The 19,817-nt window shown below is 42.5% G+C and overlaps 1 protein-coding gene and 1 long non-coding RNA gene across 5 annotated transcripts in view; both read left to right on the forward strand.

The window, feature by feature from the left end:
• The window catches only part of LOC134162117 (uncharacterized), a 28,457-nt gene that overhangs the window by 8,076 nt on the left and 564 nt on the right, over positions 1–19,817 (forward strand). The gene's annotated exons all lie outside the window — the stretch shown is intronic.
• On the forward strand, positions 5,467–19,043 carry SMTNL2 (smoothelin like 2). Of its 2 annotated transcripts, none has more exons than XM_062615596.1 (9): positions 5,467–5,959; positions 10,445–10,529; positions 11,269–11,511; positions 12,189–12,242; positions 13,772–13,847; positions 15,898–16,068; positions 16,640–16,757; positions 18,063–18,214; positions 18,903–19,043. In XM_062615596.1, the coding sequence occupies exons 1-9, from the start codon at positions 5,555–5,557 to the stop codon at positions 19,027–19,029; spliced, it is 1,431 nt and encodes a 476-aa protein (XP_062471580.1). In that variant the 5' UTR covers positions 5,467–5,554; the 3' UTR covers positions 19,030–19,043. The 2 variants fall into 2 exon arrangements, with proteins under 2 accessions (XP_062471580.1, XP_062471581.1); XM_062615597.1 differs by having other exon boundaries at positions 11,272–11,511.

Consider the following 19,817-nt stretch of genomic DNA (forward strand, 5'->3'; position numbering starts at 1 on the left):
ATGTGTATACCATTGTCCTGCATCAGGGAACTGGCAATAGCTGCATTCAGACACAGGATGCCTTTTAGTTGAGCAGGGCTCCTTTGAATTAAAGACCTGCTTAAAACGCTTGCCCTTTCAATACGGGAAGGATGTCAGATTTTAAAAACCTTAAAACATTCAAAAACCTTGAAAGAGATAGCTGCACAGCCCTCTCACACCAACAGAAAATCCAAGTATGTTCCAGATGTTTACGCCAAGTGAATGTCTACATCAGATCCAAAGTGTTAAAAAATTCCCTCAGTGATTTATAGAGGTGTAGTGAGGCTCTCATCCAATGTAGCTCACCCTCCTTCCACTGAATTCAGTGGAATTTTACCACTTCATGCATATTTAAGAAGTGACCCATTAAAACTCCAAGAAAAGTACCCCCAGTGTGTGTGGGCATTATATTCTTGTCACTATTTGCCACTGAATATGTATTTGAGCATGCTCCTTAAATGGATTCTGGCAAAATAATACTATAGCTATGCATGTATTTGTAAAACCACAGTGCTATTAAAATATTATTAAATGCAGTTTACTATGCAGTGGAAGTAGTCTGTGAACACCCAAGACTAAAGAAATCTTTTTCTTTCACAAATCTGAAGGTCAGACGTACATGTTAAAGGGAACCTCCAGATCATGCAGAACTAGCCAACCAATATGGATTTATATTTATTTTAGGTTCCTTTTATGCAAGTGATTAAGCACCTGTTTCATCATGTTCTGTGTCTGCTACCAGATAATCAACAATGATGTAAATCCAAATACTTGGATATAAATTTCCTTATTGTGTTTAGAGGAGTGGGTTCAATTTGTTTGGATGAAGTTTAATTTGTAAGATATTGTGGCTTGCTTGATGTGCCAAATTTTCACTCTCAAACCACAGGGAAAACAGTTTAGAGCTTAGCACTGCAAATGAAGCTATTTTAGTCTAGTATTGTTGTACTAGAGCACTGTGTTGGTCAGATTTGAACCACTAGGGAAAAAAATTATGGCAATGGATCAGTGCAGATCTGCCAGAACAGCTATACAGGTTTACACAAACACACACTCATCTAAAACCATTGATATATAGTGAAATAAAGCTTTACTGTGAAATAAAGCTTGGAACATTTAATAGATTATGCTGGAGAGGGACTCTTCGTCAGTGACTGTATTGATAGGACAAGAGGTGATGGGTTCAAACATAAACAGTGGAAATTTAGCTTAGATATAAGGAAGTTCTTCCCTGTGAGGGTGCTGAGGCACTGGCACAGGGTGCCCAAAGAAGCTGTGGCTGCCCCATCCATGGCAGTGTTCAAGGCCAGGTTGGATGGGGCTTGGAGCAACCTGCTCTAGTGGAAGGTGTCCCTACCCATGGCAAGGGTTGGAACTGAATGAGCTTTAAGGTCCCTCCCAACCCAAACCATTCCATGATTCCATGATTGTGTAAGACAGTTATTTCCTGTCCTGCACCCAAATTAAACTGACTCATTTTTTCTTTTTCCCCTTTCCCTTCTCCTTTTTTCCTTTTCCTCTTTGCAGGAATCTTAATAGATTTGTAGAAGTGTTTCTGTTCTCGTCTTAGAAATGCAAAATTATTAACTTCCTTGGGCAACGCTGGGAAAATGATCATGCAACTATTGCATACCCTAGCTGTTCTACTGGGCACAGATCAGTTTTCAAGAGGATTATTCATACTTGCACAAGAGTCTGACACTCATATTACTCTAGTCTATAGTTCCTGACCAGGACCACTGAAGGCAGTGGATTTACACAGGAGACAGAACAAGCATCCTGTAGCCTCTTGTACGTTTTCGCTCCAGGTGGGGCATCAGATGGAAGGAACTCAAACTTATTTATCAAAGCCTGTGGTGAGCATGTTGGATTGGCATTTATTTAAAGACAAATCCAAAGCTCCTTTATGTAAATTGAACAGATTTTGTTCTGAACTTAAAACATGTTTGTTTTATCCTTAGTTTGGTGCTTAACCATACCACTTTGCAGTGACAACTTTCCAAACAGAACCTTGCCTTAAGACGGCTAAACTGTCTATTTGAGATAGGCTGTGGAATGTAGTATGTTCCATGGACGCTGGTCCATGCCACCCAAGGCTTCATCCAACCTTGCCTTGAACACTGCCAGGGATGCAGCATTCACAACCTCCCTGGGCAACCCATTCCAGTGCCTCACCACCCTAACAGGAAAGAATTTCTTCCTTATATCCAATCTAAACTTCCCCTGTTTAAGTTTTAACCCATTACCCCTTGTCCTGTCACTACAGTCCCTAATGAACAGTCCATCCCCAGCATCCCTATAGGCCCTCTTCAGATACTGAAAGGCTGCTCCGAGGTCTCCACTCAGCCATCTCTTCTCCAGGCTGAACAGCCCCAACTTTCTCAGCCTGTCTTCCTATGGGAGGTGCTCCAGTCCCCTGATCATCCTCGTGGCCCTCCTCTGGACTTGTTCCAACAGTTCCATGTCCTTTTTATGTTGAGGACACCAGAAATGCACACAATACTCCAAGTGAGGTCTCACAAGAGCAGAGAGGCAAGATCAACTCCTTTGACTTGCTGGTCACGCTCCTTTTGATGCAGCCCAGGATACGGTTGCTTTCTGGGCTGCAAGCTCACACTGAAGCCGGCTCATGTTCAGTTTCTCATCAACCAACACTCCCAAGTCCTTCTCCACAGGCCTGCTCTGAACCTTTTCTCTGCCCAACCTGTAGCTGTGCCTGGGATTGCTCCAACCCAGGTGTAGGACCTCACACTTGTCATGGTTAAACTTCATAGGGTTGGCATCAGCCCACCTCAAAAGTGTGTCGAAGTCCCTCTGGATGGCATTCCTTCCCTCCAGGGTATCAACCGAACCACACAGCCTGGTGTCATTGGCAAACTTGCTGAGGGTGCACTCAATCCCACTGTCCATGTCAGTGACAAAGATGTTGAACAAGACCGGTCCCAACACCGATCCCTGAGGGACACCACTGGTTACTGGTCTCCAGCTGGACATTGAGCTATTGACCACAACTCTTTGCATGCAGCTATCCAGCCAGTTCTTTATCCACCGAGTGGTTCATCCATCAAATTGATGTCGCTCCAATTTAGAGACAAGGATGTTGTGTGGGACAGTGCAGAATGCTTTGCACAAGTCCAGGTACATGACATCAACTGCTCTACCCCTGTCCGTCAGTTCCGTAGCCCCATCATAGAAGGCCACCAAACTGGTCAGGCAGGATTTCCCCTTAGTGAAGCCATGCTGGCTGACACCAAGCACCTTGTTGTTTTTCATGTGCCTTAGCATACCTTCCAGGAGAATCTGCTCCGAGATTTTGCCAGGCACAGAGGTGAGACTCACTGGTCTGTAATTTCCTAGGTCATTTTTGTAATTCAAGACAAAGCTTATTTCCTGATAAGATTTGATTCAAGAAAAAGAGCATCAGATACTGAGTCAGTGAAGGAGAGCTGAGCATCAAATTCCTATTATGATTTGGGCATCAAAATCTCTTAGATAAATTTAAGGTCTCAGGATCTAAGTGTTTTGTTTCCATCTTTGAATCATATTATTTGGTTTGGGCTTCACTTATAGTATTTACTTACAATACTATCTGGTTTGAGAGACTTTGAGACTAACATATTCCCATGCTGTGTCCAGCTTCAAGAGCTCAAAAGCAGGAGACTCCAAATAGGAACAGAAAGGTGAGTGTGGTTTTAGACTACTGAAGTATGAAGCAAATTCCTCATTTGTGGTAGGGCAGAGACAGAGAATTAAAGTTGTAACTTGAATTTGCTGTGAATTGTTGGTATCCCACCTGTACTGCAAATTCTTCTAAATGCATGAATGAGAGGCAGTTTTAAAATACTGAGTTTTTATGATTATTCTGTATGATTATTCTATGGTTGCTGAGTTTGGAAACAAAAAAAAACCAAACCAAACAAAAAAAATCTTCTTGGCTCTGCTAGACCCTGCTGAGAATGGGTTGAAAAATTCTTTCAAAACACCTTTTATCAGAAAACTGAACTTTCAAGTAGATTAATACTCTGTGGAAAAGCATAAACATCCTTTAGTAATTTAAAAAATATTGTTAAAATGGAAAGCTTTACCATGAAGGGAGGAATATTTTCCAAAGAATTACAGTATTAGTGCCATTAGATAACAGTTGATAGGTGTCAGCTATTCACATACAGATGTACATTAGATAAGGTTGTGTATGTTAAGAAATGACCTATGAGCAAGTGGTAATTGACTCCTGTTATTATTACTCTAGGGTTTTATACATACTGACTTAAACCCTTCCAAGGCTGGAGGTGGGGTAAAAAGTCGATAAAGAATTCCTCCAGCTTTCACGGCTAGTTCTAAATTTACAGGCTGAGCTATTTGCTGCTGACTGTTCTGAGAACAACTGTTGACAACTGTTAAATGAGTCCTTTCTGTAAGAAAGCAAACATAATCTTTTAAGACATTGTAATTTTTCTACAGTTGTGTTTCAATGCTGTCAAATAGGTCCCACAAAAGAGCTTGGGGTAAGAGAAGGGGAGGACAAGAAAAAGGAATGTATTCAGTGGTACTGGAAAAAAGGAAGAGCTCAGTTGGTATTTAAAGTTAGCAGTATCTTAGACAAATGGGGTAAATACTACATACAGAAAGAGTCAATGATTCCATCATATGGTAAATCTTGCATGTTACCAAAAAAGGTGGAGCCGAACACGTACAGGCTAACTCTGATGGTGTAGATTTGTTTAAAGTATCTTCCAGATTACCTTTTCCCATGAGGCTTTCAGCATGGGGTACTGTTCTGTGCTGCAGTATGCAATAACGAGTAAACCCCACTGTGGCTTGGGCTGGTTTGACCAAAACGTGTTACATGCACAAATCCTGGATCTGCAGGATGATTTAGCAGCTTAATATTAACACCCATCAAATAGCAGCCCATAGAGTGTGAGAGTGAGCGGGGGAGGGAGGGAGGTGTACGGGTTTGGGTGCATGACAGGACATCTGACCCTTCAGCATGTGTGTCTAAAGGTTCATTCCTGTCTCTGTTCCCCCAGAGACAGCTCTCCTCTCCCTTTACCTCGCTGCTCCCCCCTCCAGGAAGAGATAAAATGTGTGCACTTAGGTATCATCATCCAAACAACCTGTGAAAAACCAGATACTCACCCTTCCTCTCCTCCCTCTGTCTCTAAACAATTCCTCACCGAGCCCCATCCTTCCTCCCCCACGGCGCCGGCGCCCCACCCACAGCCCACTTCGCCCAGCCCTCAGGCCTTCACAGCCCTGGGCAGCTGTGTACCAGGCAGTGCCCCCGCCCCTTCTCCCTCCCCTTTTACCGTGCGGCCTGAAATTGCATCTCCCCGACCCGCCGAGCACACGCAGAGCAGCGCGGGCTCGGCGGCTGTGGGGACCGGGCTTAGGGCAGCCCGCGCCCTCCAAAGAGAGGGGAAGAAAAGCGGCGGCGGGAGGGGAGGGGAGGCGAGGCGGCCGGGCGGCTGCCGCCAGCGGCTCCCGACCTCCCCCGCTTCACTGGCCGCGCAGCCTGCGGTCAGCAGGCACCATGGCCGGCGAGCCGGAGGATCCGAGCAACCGAGAACCGCAGGACGTCTGCGAGGCCCTGGGGCGTTACGAGGATGCACTGCGGGGCGCCGTGCGCGAGATCCACGTGGACATCCAGGTGTTCAAGCAAGGCGTGGGGCGGCAGGTGGAGGAGGTGCTGCGCCTCGCCAGCCCCCTGGCGCACAGCGTGTCCGAGCTGCAGCAGGAGAACCGGCGCTTGCGGGCGCAGCTGGAGCGCCTGTCCCGGCAGGTGGAGGCCCTCGGCCGGTCGGCGGGGCTGCCGCAGGAGTGGGCGGACGAGGCGGTGCGGAGGCCCCGGGCCGCGGGACCCGGCTCTCCGGGACCCGGTTCGGCTGGCGGCAGGTTTTCCAGCCATGCCAAGTTGGCGGTTACCGGCCGGAGCCAAGTAAGTGCCGGCCGCGGCCGGGGGCTGGGAGGACGAGAGGCTGCATGAGCAGCTGCCTAGCGGGTGTTCCCGAGCTTTGCGCTGGCGCAGGGGAGCGTCAGGAGCATGGGGCTCTTTTGCAGTGCAGGGTCAAGGGGCTTTTGGGAGGTGCTCTGAGAAATGGGCTTGGCTTTGGTATCACCTGGAGATGTTCTTGATTACGGCACTGCTTGGTCACACTGGGATCCTGGTTAGAGGGGGAGCAACCTGTCAGCGTGGTTAGAAGTAAGAAGAGAAGCTGAGGCAGTCTCAGCTGTCAATGCACATATGTACAGGGACATCTGTGCATCTTTCTGGACTTGATTAAGGGGGGTCTGTGTGCCAGCAGTGCTGTTTGCCAGTTGGCAAGCTCACAAAGGAGAACAGCTTAGCATGGAGCAGGCAGTAACATGTTTTCCTAAGATACTGACTTAGCATCCTGCAGTGAGGCAGTTTTGCTGCATGACCACTGTCCTGCACTGCTGCAGCTGGTCCATGAGAGGAGGCCTCAAGAAAGCTGTTATGGTCTCTACGACTTAAACTAGGACAGACGCATTCCTCCCAGTGATAAAACTCTCTTTGCAGCGTACTGGAGCCGTGAAACTTGGTACATGGAAATCCTAGTTAGTGGGCAACTCATCTGGCACTGAGATGTTTTGTGTAATACATTTTCTATGTGTCGGGCTTTATGGAAAGAATTGAGAGCTCCTGTGCAATCTTTGACACCAGGAGGTGGCAGCCAGACAGTACATCATGATTCACTCACACAAAATGGACTGATGATAGAGACCTGGCTTTCACAGATGACAGCCTATTTTGTGTAATCTTCATTAAGCCATGTCTAGAGGGGTCTTCAAGACTGAGTGTGAAAAGCAGGTCTGTGGTCTCTCCAGGCTTTGGGGATGGAAAATAAAACCTTGGAAATGAACTCAAGTTGGTGGGAATGAGCAGGGAGTCTGTTGTGTTCTAGCCTTTTTTGTGCCTACTGACTCAAGAATGGGCACTTAGGGCTTCCCGCAGCTGGGCAAGTGGAAGGGTAAAGCTGTTGCTTGATGTGTTGTTTCAACATGGTTGTGGCAACTGCTGCCTTTTCCCCTGCGTGATAGGGGTAAGTAGCATGCACACAACTTGTAGATTTGTCCCCTTTTGTTCCATGAAGCCATCCACACCTGTTTGTTTTGCAAGGAACAGAAGTGAGCTGAGCGAAGGGAAGGGACAAAGGGATGTGGTTCCTCACACCATCTCACCAGCCTCATTGCCTCTGCGCACATTGTAGTGTGTACTTCACACTGTGAGAAGTCTTGCATCAGGGTTATGGCAATATTCAGCTTTAGGTATTGGTCTGCATTAAAGCACAGAATGAGCTTTTGGAATTGGAACCTTCTCTCTCACTTTGCTTTCAGGGTTCAGGGAAGATCACTTAGGTACTGATAGTAATTCAGTGCCCTCACAGCAATTTTCCCTGGAAGGTTGGACAAGTTCCCAGGTTAGCATAGCTGACCGAGAAGGAATTTCAGTACTGAGAGCCATGGGAGGCGTGGCTAGGGCTACACACACCAAATGCATGCAGTGAAAACATGATTCTGTGGGTAAGGCTCTGATGTGGCTGTGCCTACATGGGTAAAGAGCAAGCCTTGGCTGCTGTGCTGGTCACCCAGATTCTCTGTAATGAAGAAAGTGTTCCCTCAGGTGCTTGCAGTTTGTGGTTTATATGGCCACATCACTTGGAGCAGAGTACCATAAATGACACTGTTTATGTTTTCAGATAAATGAGCACTTGTGATAAAAACTGGTGGCAATTCTAGCCTTAGGAAGTACTTCTATAAGATACGAGGAACAAATAATGCTGACATGGACATAGTAGCAAATAAAGATGCTCTCTTTTGTTCCTGAAGAGTTTTATTGGCCGAGTTCCTTTTTACTGTGTGGTTGATGGCAGTGTTTGTCCCAACAAAAGGCTGTGTTCTGTTGCCCTCAACGTTTCTAACAAAATACTGGAATTATATTGAATACTTGTAAACTCAGTTACTGAATTTTCTTATGCATAATACCTTCTGACAAATATAAAAGTTTCAAAATTTTATTTTCACAGATTAAAAGATCTGAATACAATGACAGATCCAGTTTAGCAGCAGTAAGTTAGACTGTGCATATGGAAGCATTCTCTGTGAGAATAGCAGATGATATAAAAATGGAAAGTATTTTTTTATTATTAGGAGAGACAAATGTTATTTTAAAGAAGCTGTTTTTATGGTGATGTGAAAAAGTTTGCAGACTAGCTTTGCAGAACTTATCATTCCTTTTGGGACTATGCTGAGTAACTGAAGAATGCAGCTTTGTTGGATGTGAGCCCTTCTAAAAACCTGACTGTAATGAAGCCTCAAAATGGGAGAGATGCTACAAAAATCAGTGGAGCTTAGATAGCAGAATTGTGCTTTTGCTTGTGAGAAAGTTCTGGGTGGTTTGAACATTCCAACTTCCCAATCTAGTTTATTTTCCTTTCTTTTTAAATAAGAGAGAGGAAAATTAAAAAGAAGCAGAAGTTCTAGTACAAGTTGATATACTGAACTTCATTATGGATTTGATTTGTAGAACTTGTGTGTCTTAAGGGAAGCTAACTTCGTTGTGAAATGGACGTTCCAACTTCCAGCTATCTTAGGTGCATCTGAAGCCTTCTTTGGAAGTCAGTGAAAATCTGTCAGTCTTGTTACTGGGGCTGTAAGCGCATTGTGCTAAACCATGGTGTTGTGTTATTGAATATCTGAGCAGTGATGGTGGTTGTTTAAAAAAGAAAAAGAAGTCTCATGTTTCAGTGGTTTAGACTCAGGAATGTCTTGGTGCATCATTCAACCTCCATGCTTTATCTAGTGGAGCACATAAGTGCATCTGGGAACATAGGGCCCAACATTTAAGTCAAGAGAAGGATTTTCCTTGACTTGAGTAGTGTAAGCATTTAGCTCAAATCCTGCAATGTGCGCCTGTGTTCCAAAGAAACCAGTTGGAGACTGACACTTCAATATCTAGGAGGATCAGAATCTAAGCCCGCAACTGTGTACTCTGAAAAAAAACTGTTTAGGCTGCCTTACTGTAATCTACTGCTAGTAAACAAACTCTTAGCAAGATCTCAGACCATAGTTACCAGGATTTGTCTGGGATTTGTACTTGAGGTAATGAAAGTTCTAGTATCTCAAGTAATGGATGTTAACAGTCTGTGCACTCTGCAGCATCTAGCAGAGATAAGTGCTTTTAAATAATCATGAAGTTGTGTTAGCCTTGTGTGGTGTCCTTAGCTAGTTTTGAATCAGTGTAAACAGCAGACAAGGTCTGTGAAACTTACTTTTCTTGATTTATCTTGGATTGATCATGATGGTGTCTGTATTTTACATGGGATATAGTTTTCCAGCCTATAAATAAATTAACAGTTTGTGATGAAACTATGTAATAAATAAGTAAAACTACTCTTGCTCTGTATTTCCTGTGTATGAAAAGCAGAGACAAATTAAGTTCTCACAAGTAAACACCCCACTTCTTTTCTGTTATGTTCTGTTGGTTTCATAATTACCTATAATATAAAATCTTTTTCAGTAATCTATCTTAAGTCTTTTTGTCTGTCTTTAAAAACAAAACTGGTTTGGATTGAGTTTATAAGAATTTTTGATTATGTTTATAAAAGCACATTACAGATTTACTTATTTATTTGTAAAATCTTTTGGCCAGTCTGGTAGCTAAATATATGTCTAGAATAAATTGAAACTTTTGAATGGCCTTTCTGTTGGGGAATTTCACTCTACAGCTTGTATGTGCTGCTTTTTGGAAACTACATTTTTTAATTGAAATAACTGTGTGTCTGTAAAGCACTTTCTTCTTTCTTTAGTTCCCATGAAACTGGATAACTCTCATAATTTTTTGCACACACACTCATGAACCAATGGGGAAAGAAAAATTCTTAGCTGATTTTCTGGAATTGTATTGGCAATCATAGGGAAAAATATGGTGGTTCTCCCAGAAATGGTCTCCATACAGAAGTTGCAGATTATAATGCAGCTGTAAAGTTCTAGGATCACATTTAGTTTATGTAATGCTTTTATAGTACATTATCAGAATGGGGGGGGGGTGGTGGTGTCTGCAACAAACAGAAAAAAACCTGCAGAGCATCAAGTGTTTTAATGTAATCTCGGTGTCTCCTCTGTGTATCGCCTTCACAGTGGATTCTGATATCTCTAACAAAAGTGGAAGGCTCCTCCTAAGTGCATGGGGTCTTTGAGGACAAGCATGTGAAAATTGATATAAGTCCTGCATTGCCAATACATAGTTTGTAGGTTTGGCTCTTGGGGTTAGATAGTTCCCTTCTTATGTTGTGGTCACTAGCACAAGGGGGGCCTGTTCTTGGCATGTGTTTCTGGATATTCTTTTAACTTTTTCTGCTGTTTGAAATTTAGCTGTCATGTCTCTTGTCTGTTCTGACAGAGTGTAGATCTGGATGACCGCCACAAATCTGAGTTCAGAAGAGTTTTTAGTTCTTCCATCATTGAAAATGGTCATCAGTCTTCAGGTAGGAGCAGGACATGAAATGAAATAGCAATACTTGTAAAATAACTTGATCCTGGCAGTCATAGAGCAGCCCTCAGATGCTGGAAGCATTAGAATCTGATACGGTTTCAGCATGGGTATTGTATTGTAGCACTGATACAATTTAACTTCATTTCCTAATTAGGAGTTTAACTTTTAAACTTTATTGTTAAGTGTGCTCTATGGTGTTTCATGAATTAGAGATGACTACAGTCACATTATCTTGGGGCACTAATGATTATAAGGTCTGCTATCCTGAGTGCCATTGTAGCCTTGCATCCCAAAATATTTTGCAAATTACCTGTCCGCATCCATTACCCTTAGGTGGAGGAAGAATGCTGTCTCTGTTTTAGAGAAAACAGGCATGCAGCATTTCATAAAACCATGAAAAGAGCAATAATGCTGATCCGTAACCCGCAGCAGGAGACTGGGGGTGGGAGCTGCACAGAGGAAGAGGAGGTGTTTAGCAAATGCAGCTGCTAGTGGGCTGATGATCTGTAGAAGTTGAGATTCATGTAGGACAGGTATGATTGCTGCAAGGATCACTTACACTAGGGTTGGTTCTACAGCATGCTGTAAATGGTATTAACATTGCACAGGGAGAAGTAGGAGCAATAATTACAATAACTTGTAAAATAAAGTTGTTGCATGCACATTTTTTTTTAACTTTGTTACAAATCTGCAAATAAATCTACTTCCTCTCTCCTTTTCTTCTTACCCAGTAGGTCAGGCAAAAGTCTCCCATGAACTGACCTCTTTTCACATGTCAGAGACATCCCCTGAAGCCCATGCCCCTGCAATCACCTTACAGATGCCCCATCTTCCCGTTACTGCAGTAACCAGGATACCAGAGAAGTTTTCAGGAGAGACTGTTTGTTCAACAGGAACAACTAATGCATCTGCTGGCCTGCTGGTACAGAGCAAGAGCAAAAGTGCAATGGCAACGAAAACTTCCAACCAGTCAAGTAAGAGAGATAAAAATAATTTGTTTGATGAAGCTGTGACCCATTTCTTTACTTGAAGCAACTGGTGCTACAGGACTTGTCCTATGACTTAGTGGTACTTATGAAACTTCACTTCTACACTACATATCTCATGGTGGGACACCCTGACTTAGAATATTGTGGGTCCTAGATTCAGCTTTAGGCTGTAATGTCATATATGCTGAAAATTTTTGCTGCCTGATATAGTTAAGTTTATAGCGCAGGCTATCTTCTAGCTCAGTTACTGAATAAGTATCTCTTCAATGCTATTTTAATGAAATTCACAGGAATTTTTAGTGCTCTGAGACCTGAGGTCCCTTGAGAAGTTAGGTGGGTATTTAGCTGAAGGGCTTAAGATTTGGAGGGAGGAATGACCAACAGCAGACTGGCACATACACACAAGTCAAAGTGATTTCAGAATTGTACTTACATCTTAATTTAGTTAATTTTGTTGTGTTTTAAATAAAGCTCATTCATATTGAAGTCGCTGTATTTCATGTACATTTAGTGATGGTGGCACAGATCAGACTATATCTATTGGTCAGAAATTAGAGAGAAATCAGATTGAATTGCCAGCAAGAGAGGGATTATTTGCAGATTATTCTTTCAATTTGTATTTTATTAAAGCAAAGCCTCTATCTTTTTTTCTGCTGTTTCAGTGAAGGCCTGGAATTCAAGTATGGTGACAACAGTGGGTTCATCTGCTACTGGAGGTGAGTGTTCTTATCAGCATGTCCATATGCAACACAAATTGAGGGGGATTCCATGTTCCACGTCTGGGGAATTTTGATGTGAGCATATAGTTCCAATTAATAGGTACATGGTAATATTAAAATTGCTAACAAGACTGCATGCAGGTTCAGTTTCCCAGGTATTATGGATGGTTGTTCCACTGTATCAGATTCTCAATCCGTTCAAAGCAAGGGGTACTTGTCCTTGTTTGCACAGAAGTGTGCATGTGTACTGTTAGGCAATCTCTGCAGTGGAAAAAATAGGTGCCAGGAAAGTGTGGCAGAACACAGTCTGAGCAGTGAAGATTTCAGCTGACCAAGTGAAAACTGTGCCTGAAATCAAGGTAATGACAGTTGGAAAGTGGTGAGCCCACCCTATGGATGGTGAAGCAAATTCCTCGAGCAGAATAGCAGTAAGTAGTCTTCTTCATGTATCAATGTGCCAAAGGACAAAACGACTTTGGAATTTTCAATTTCAGTTGAAATAGATGAGTTGAGCTCTATCCAAAAGTATTTTTAATTGATGTCACCAAGCTTTTACTGTCTATACCATATACCGGCATTTCATAGTGGTCTCAATGTCAGTTTAGCAAAGATGTAGCTCAGCTAGAATGGGGATCACCTGAGATTTGCATAAATTTCTGGCAAGTGTTTGTGGTCCCAACTTTGTCACATCTGTATGTTGGCATTTACTAGGGCATTTTACATGAGAAATTTAATTGATCTGAATTCCTTTAATAAGCAGGGGGGAAAGTTCGCATTTTCAGAGTCTTGCTGACAGTAATCAGCTTGGATTGCTTCTAAGATGCAGTCTTTCTTCATACGTAGAAGGGGCCTTCAGTAAATGAGTTGCTGGCTTATGCAACAAATTCTGGCTTTAGTGCATTAAAAATGGGCAAGTCACTCTGTTGCTGTGCATTTACAGAGCATAGCTGGTGTCCAGAGCTGGCCTATAAGAGGCAAAGCACAAAAAGTAAAACCTCTGGAGGATGTGATGGTCTGAAGCCATCTTTGCAACCCTTGCAGTCTGTTCGACTTTAAAACATTTCCTGGTGAAAATTAGGTAATTTAAATTATGCTCTCAGTCATGGCAGACTTCCTAGGGCTACTTATGTCTACCAGAATGCCTACTGCAAGATGAGCTGTAGCACAATTTCTTCCATTTACTGGAATGTTGTCGATGGCAGCGTACCCTCCTCTTGAGGTCTGCACAAGGGACAGAAATGATCAAACCTTCCCAGTGCAGTTTTATCAAAAGCATCTTCTCACAGCCCTTTCTGGCATGTTTATATCATCCTTGCTGCAGGGCAGTGATTTTGCAGGGGGATTAAACCCCTTGGGAAGATCCCTTCCCAGTTTATTAGATAAAACTAGAAGTTAGACAGGCCTCCAGCTATTCGCTGTGGTGAGTGTGTGGCTATCTTTCAGGAAATGGTTTGGAAATGTATGAGGAAAGGAGATAAAACAAGTTTCTGCCCTAATGTATTTTTGTCTTTTCTGCTTTTATACAGAGAATACTACTTCTGTCACTAAATCTGACTCAACTGTGAGCTATGGGACAAGTAGTGGAACCAAAACTGATGAAAGGTACGCATTTTACTTCACATTTTGTTAGGCCATTGTGGTCAGTATAGTCTCAAGGGACAGGTGTTTTGCTGGTGTGGAGAACAGGTGAGTCCCAGATGGTGTATTTTAAGTGTTGAATGTATAATTGTATGTTAATCTACTTGCCCCATTACATTAACCTAGTTAATACATTCTGTGTGTGTACTGTGTCCATCAACATGTAAATGGGCATATTCCTCTTAACAACATTTCTACTTTCAGGGAATAACCCATCAATGACTACTGGGAATAATCACACTACCTGTACTAAAACCATTCTAGTGATGTACTGTATAACAGTAGTTTTTGTTCAACATGGCAGTGCTTGAATCATAACCTGAATTGTCTCAGGTTAAACAGTTCCTTATTTCTAGCCGTACCTGTAGCTGGCGTAGCAGGTTATCTACTGATTGCACTTCTCATGTGAAATTAGCAATGTGCCCTATATAAGATCCTATATGTCTGGCTTCAGGACTCTCTAAAATCCTCGCATGACTGCTCCTTTGTGCCTCTGGTTCCTGTGCTAGTGCCATATCTCAGCTGATCCTCACAGCTTTCTTTGCATGACACATCTGGTAGGCTATGTATCAACATCTCACCCATGATTGAAGCATTGGATAGCCTTAGCACTTTTGGTTCCCTTGGTTTTGGGAGGCTTCTTCAGGCTGCCACTCCAGTGCACCAAAGAACAGGTGAGTTCCAGATGCTGTATTTAAGCCCATTAAAGTTTGTGAGCTTTCCTGAGGGCTAAATGGAGCAGAGGTGGGAAGGGATAAAAATCTTTCGTAGGGCAATTTGAAGCAGCCCTAATTGTGGATTTCAGCACTGTTACAGAGTTAGTCAATGAAACTCTCAGTGTCAGCAGTGGATTTTTGTTAGGAGGAGCAAGTTGTCAGGCCCTTTGAAAATACTTGTTAAAATACTCATCTCTGTTGAAATTTGTACATTGGGCTTGTTTTTGGAAACCAGCGTATAACTGCCATCAAATATCATTAATTTGGCTAGCCTAGAGTTTAGTTTGTGTATAAATGCATTGCTGAGGACTGCTACACATTCTGGATTAACTTGGACTAACAGTTGCTTAGTATAGGATTACAAGGTATCACAATTACTGCTGGCATATCCAGGTATCCTCAGCATGCAAAATATCCATCATGAAAAATGGGAGGGCAGCTAATTTAAATCTCTTAAATGGGGCTTGCATCTGCCTTGAAAATTATGCCAAATTTGTCATTAGATTTCTTCTGAGTTAGTTCCAACATCCACACTTTCATATTTGAGTCATGATACACTGAGCACCCTAGAGAACTTGCTGTCAGATCTGACCTCCATCTGTACCAGAAATTAATGTGTGACACTGATTAATTGCTCTTTGCCTCAGTTTCCCCATCTCTGTCATGGGGAACATTTCCAAATGTGCTCTGTTGCTGGTGAAGTGGTTTACGGCTCAAATAAACACAAATTAGAATATAATCCTATATTTCTCTGTCAAATGACCAGTGTGTGGTCAGCAAAGCAACACTGACCCAAGCTCAGAATTCTGTGTACTCTAACTCAAAAGTTGAAAAGTACTTTCTGAATTACTCATCAAGTTCCATATTTAAAATGTAATTTACCCTCTCAGGAACTCCAAAGTTGGAAGTTAGTGCTGCGATGGGGCTGCGATGGGGCTGGTTTTTTCTTTTTGGTTTGTGGGGTTTTGGTTTGGTTTTTTGGTTTGTTTGTTGCTTTTTTTTTTCTGTTGTGTTTGTTTGGTTTGATTTTTTTTTTTTTTTTGTTTGGCTTTTTTTTTCCTGTGTCTCTTTTCTCAGAGGTGTTTAATTATTGTTCTTGGCATTTGTGACTTGTCCAGCTGTGTATTATTTGTAAAAGTACCTTGATTTTTACTTAAATTGCTTTTCACTCATCCAGGTCCTCTTGAAACAGCTCTTTTGGGAGGTTTAGAGTAGGCAACAGTTGGATCTTTATTCTGACTTCTAGCAGCACCAGGCATTTTGTTTAACAATATACTTTCCATGTTATGTTTCTCCAGTGCCACTGACAGTTACTGTGATGTGAACCCCAGCTCTCACTCCTCTCCTCCCCCTGTACAGCGCCAAGTTGAAAGGAGGCGAGAACTGGTGCGGTCTCAAACGCTCCCACGGGCTACAGGAACACAGGCCAGGAAAGCACTTTTCGACAAATCTGAATATGGAGCTGGAAGGTATGTTGAAGCCTCATCTCCAGCATGGGTTTGTTAATGGGAAAATAATTTGTTGATTACCAGCAGAGGACAGCTGGGTGAGAGGACTTGACTCTCAATGTAGGAGTTTGAGCTAAGGACAATACAAGGTCATGTGTAGCTTCCCTGACTTCACAGACTGGATGCTGGGAATTCACATCTATATGTTCTCCTGGCTTTGAAGGTGTTCAGCTGAAGAAGCAAGTGCCTTTTATCAGGAGAGAGTGCTGTGGAAGATGCCTTCTCTGTTATTAAAAGAGACTAGGAATACAGTAATTTTGTGTTGCCATTCACTAAGGACCGAAAGCATGGACTGTTCTCTATGTACCATGTCGGGGGTATAATTTAAATAGAAGAGGCTTGGAATCAGTCCTGTCATTAGGGAAATGGAAATCAGTTTTTCTTGTAGGACCAACAAACTGGTTTCAGCAAGATGTTTCTCAAATATCACCTGGACAGGGGCTGACCTGGGCAAGGTTGTGTAGGTGGTGCTTACAAGTAGGTTTAAATTTTTCTAGAATGTAATTTAATCTGGTCTCTGTTAATTTTCCAGAGGAAAAGGTGAATCCAGAGCTAAGCTGAAGAGGTCACAGAGTTTTGCGGTTGCCAGCGCTAGCAGCATTAAACAAATTCTGTTAGACTGGTGTCGCTCAAAAACCATAGGATACAAGGTGAAGACACACTGGCACTTTCAGCTCTTTCTTTCTCAGGAGAGTTTGCCAAAAAAGTGTACTCAAAAAGTGGATGTAAAACATACTAAACAATGAGTTAACTTTCACAAGGCCATCAAGTTCTGTATGGGTAATACAAACATCGTGGTTTGCATGGGCAACACTTCCAGACAGCGATTGCGTGAGTGAGATTCTGTATGTCTGTCAAAGCAATGCATTAGTGTTTGAAAGCCTACATTTTTCTGCTTCTGGATAAGGACTTCAGTATACACTTGCACTTTTTTCTTAGTTACAGGCTTTTGCATTCTCACTGTGTATGGCAAGATCTAACATTTTGTCAGTATGTGGAGACTGTGGCCCTTTTGCTACACAGCAGACCAAAGTACCCTCTACTGGTGTTGGACGTGAATTTGTAGTAAATAGTTGAGGCTGAATCACATGGTGTTAGTGAGCTAATTTCTATGAGGTAACATCAGCAGAGCTAAAAAAAGTCAGCAGTTGAGATTTTAGGAATTTTACCGGGCCTTAAACTGAAACTGCCAAAATAATTTCCATGAGAAAGAAAATCATGTGTGTAATATGTTTTTCAGAGTTATTGTAAAATATGCATTATTATTGCTGAACTCTAAATTATAGTATACGTAAGCAGAACTAGTGAAAATGACTGTCAGTCGCTTACTGGAAAAGCTGGGACTTTAATTTTATATGATGGCAAAGTAGCATGAGACAGGAGCCCAAATACATTTCTTTTCACTGTGGCAGTGGGAAGTAACAATAAACATTTGTTCTAAGAATCAGGTTTTGCAAGAGGTGTAATGCTTCCTATATTTCTTCCTGTCTGTGTGTAAACAGGCATTGAATTGGGCCTTACTGAAAGCAAAGCAAGCAAGCATAATCTTTATCTAGTGCTATTGACAGCCACAAAACGAACTGTTCTTCAGTTATAAATGCTTTACCGGGATAATCAGCATCCTTACTTTTCACAGATACTCAGCTGGTGCACTGGGCCTGCTCCAGAGCTCACGTTCTTCCCAGTATTTTCACTGGGGTTTGGATCAGGCAGCTCGGCTGTGTGTCTGCTTTGCATCTGAGCATTGCAGGCAAAAGGCTTTCATTTGCTGAGCGTGCTGTTTTTTCTCAGAATATAAATAATGTAATAGATATACTAAAAGGGAAAGACAAACCATGAAGCCTGTGCTTTGTTGCCTAGGTTAGTGGGAGAGGACAGATAACTTCAGTAAGCAAAAGCAGTTGCACTTCCCTCTTCACCCATACTGCATTAACGTGCATGATTTTTTATGACAGCACATTGATCTCCAGAATTTCTCCTCAAGCTGGAATGATGGGATGGCATTTTGTGCTCTTGTGCATTCTTTCTTTCCTGAGGCTTTTGATTATAATAAGCTGGACCCAGCTAATCGCAAGCAGAACTTTGAGCTGGCCTTCACCATGGCTGAGTGAGTATCACATTAGATCTCTGTGAAGTGCTTCCAGTTCAGTCTAATGCAGGTGGGCAGCAGTGAAGAGTTTAATCATTGTGATAGATACTTTATCACTAGCTTACATGTGTCATGCCAAAAAAGATGATAAAGCCCTGCCTAGAGAATGCATAGGACATGAGCCTCAGCAGTCTGGAGTCAGAGGTGGTTTTACCAGGCACAGGGTTGTTCACTGGAAACAAGCCACAGCCACGTGGGCCTTCATTGGCACATTTCATCTCCTCTCATGTTTCCCTGTTCTTTTGGAACTTCATATATAATAACCAGAAAAACTCAAGATTTGCAAGCTTGAATGACCCTGCTTACTGAGAATTGGGCAGGTGAATGTGAGATTGGGCTACATGCTACAGATACCAGGGATGTGAATGGCAGCCAATGAAAAAAAAAAAAAGGCCCTACAGGGCTGTGGATCAGAGATCCCAGTACAGAAGAGGGAAAGAACTGGAATATTCCATGGTCACAAAAATAACAGTCTCTAACCTGAGTTTGACCATTTCATAGTAAAATGAAATGCTGCTGATAAACCTCAGGATTTCTTAAATGCTTTAGTGATGCTCAAATCAGAGCAGAAAATGAATCTTGGCACTGGTTACAGGCTTCAAGATTTAACTCTAGATTCACTGTATCTGTTTTATCATTACCACAGGAAAATGGCTCATTGCGATCGTCTGATAGAAGTGGATGACATGATGGTGATGGGTCACAAGCCAGATCCCATGTGTGTCTTCACATATGTCCAGTCTCTATACAATCATCTACGACACTTTGAATAAACCTGTTGACACCTCTGGACTGAAGGGTTAAGTACCCTGCTAACGGAAAGAGTGGCATTTTGCAAATGGAACACTTATTTCTTGCTTACATTCAGCTGTGTGGCTGACTGAAGTGTTGCTGAGCAATGCCCTGAAGTGTTGCATCACATCAGTGTTATTTGTCAGTAATACAGAAATACATTTTTAAAAGGCAAAAAACACAGGGAAAAGTAACTCTGGTGCTACCAGAGGGTTGGATTTTTAATATTTGTTAAAGGTCACAGGAAGCTAAATTGCTGTCCCTGTCTCTGTTAGGCTGCGACACAGTCTTATGCAGTGACAGTAACTGCTACGAAGTTACTGCTGCTCTTAAAATTCAGGTAAAACTCCAGAAAATAGCATCTTCAATTGCACTTCTCTGTTAAGCATGGCACAAAATAAATAGCAGATGAAAATTCCAAGAGTACTCAACTGCTAGGGTGTTATTGCCTCTCCTCCAACCCTAACCCCCACTATAGCATAAGTACATGTACACATCAAACAGGCATTGTTCTGTACTCTTAAAGCCGAACAAGAACATAGCCTCTTGCCTGCTGACTGGGGTGATGGATAACTACCATGTTACAGAACAGCATTTGTCTGTAATGGTCAAATCTAAAGTGATTTGCTTAAAGGCTTGCTAAAACATCTGCTTGCAGTACTGGATTTATTTCCTGGTTATGAAGGGCAACAACAGCTGGGCTCTTCTGTGTATAAGAGTGTGTTTGCATGATTTAGAATTACGGGGGGGGGGGGTGGGGGGGTGGAGG

This window comes from Pezoporus occidentalis, unplaced genomic scaffold (assembly GCF_034315485.1).
Source record: "Pezoporus occidentalis ecotype Australia unplaced genomic scaffold, CSIRO_AGI_Poc_V1 ctg183, whole genome shotgun sequence".
Classification (NCBI taxonomy): Eukaryota; Metazoa; Chordata; class Aves; order Psittaciformes; family Psittacidae; genus Pezoporus; species Pezoporus occidentalis.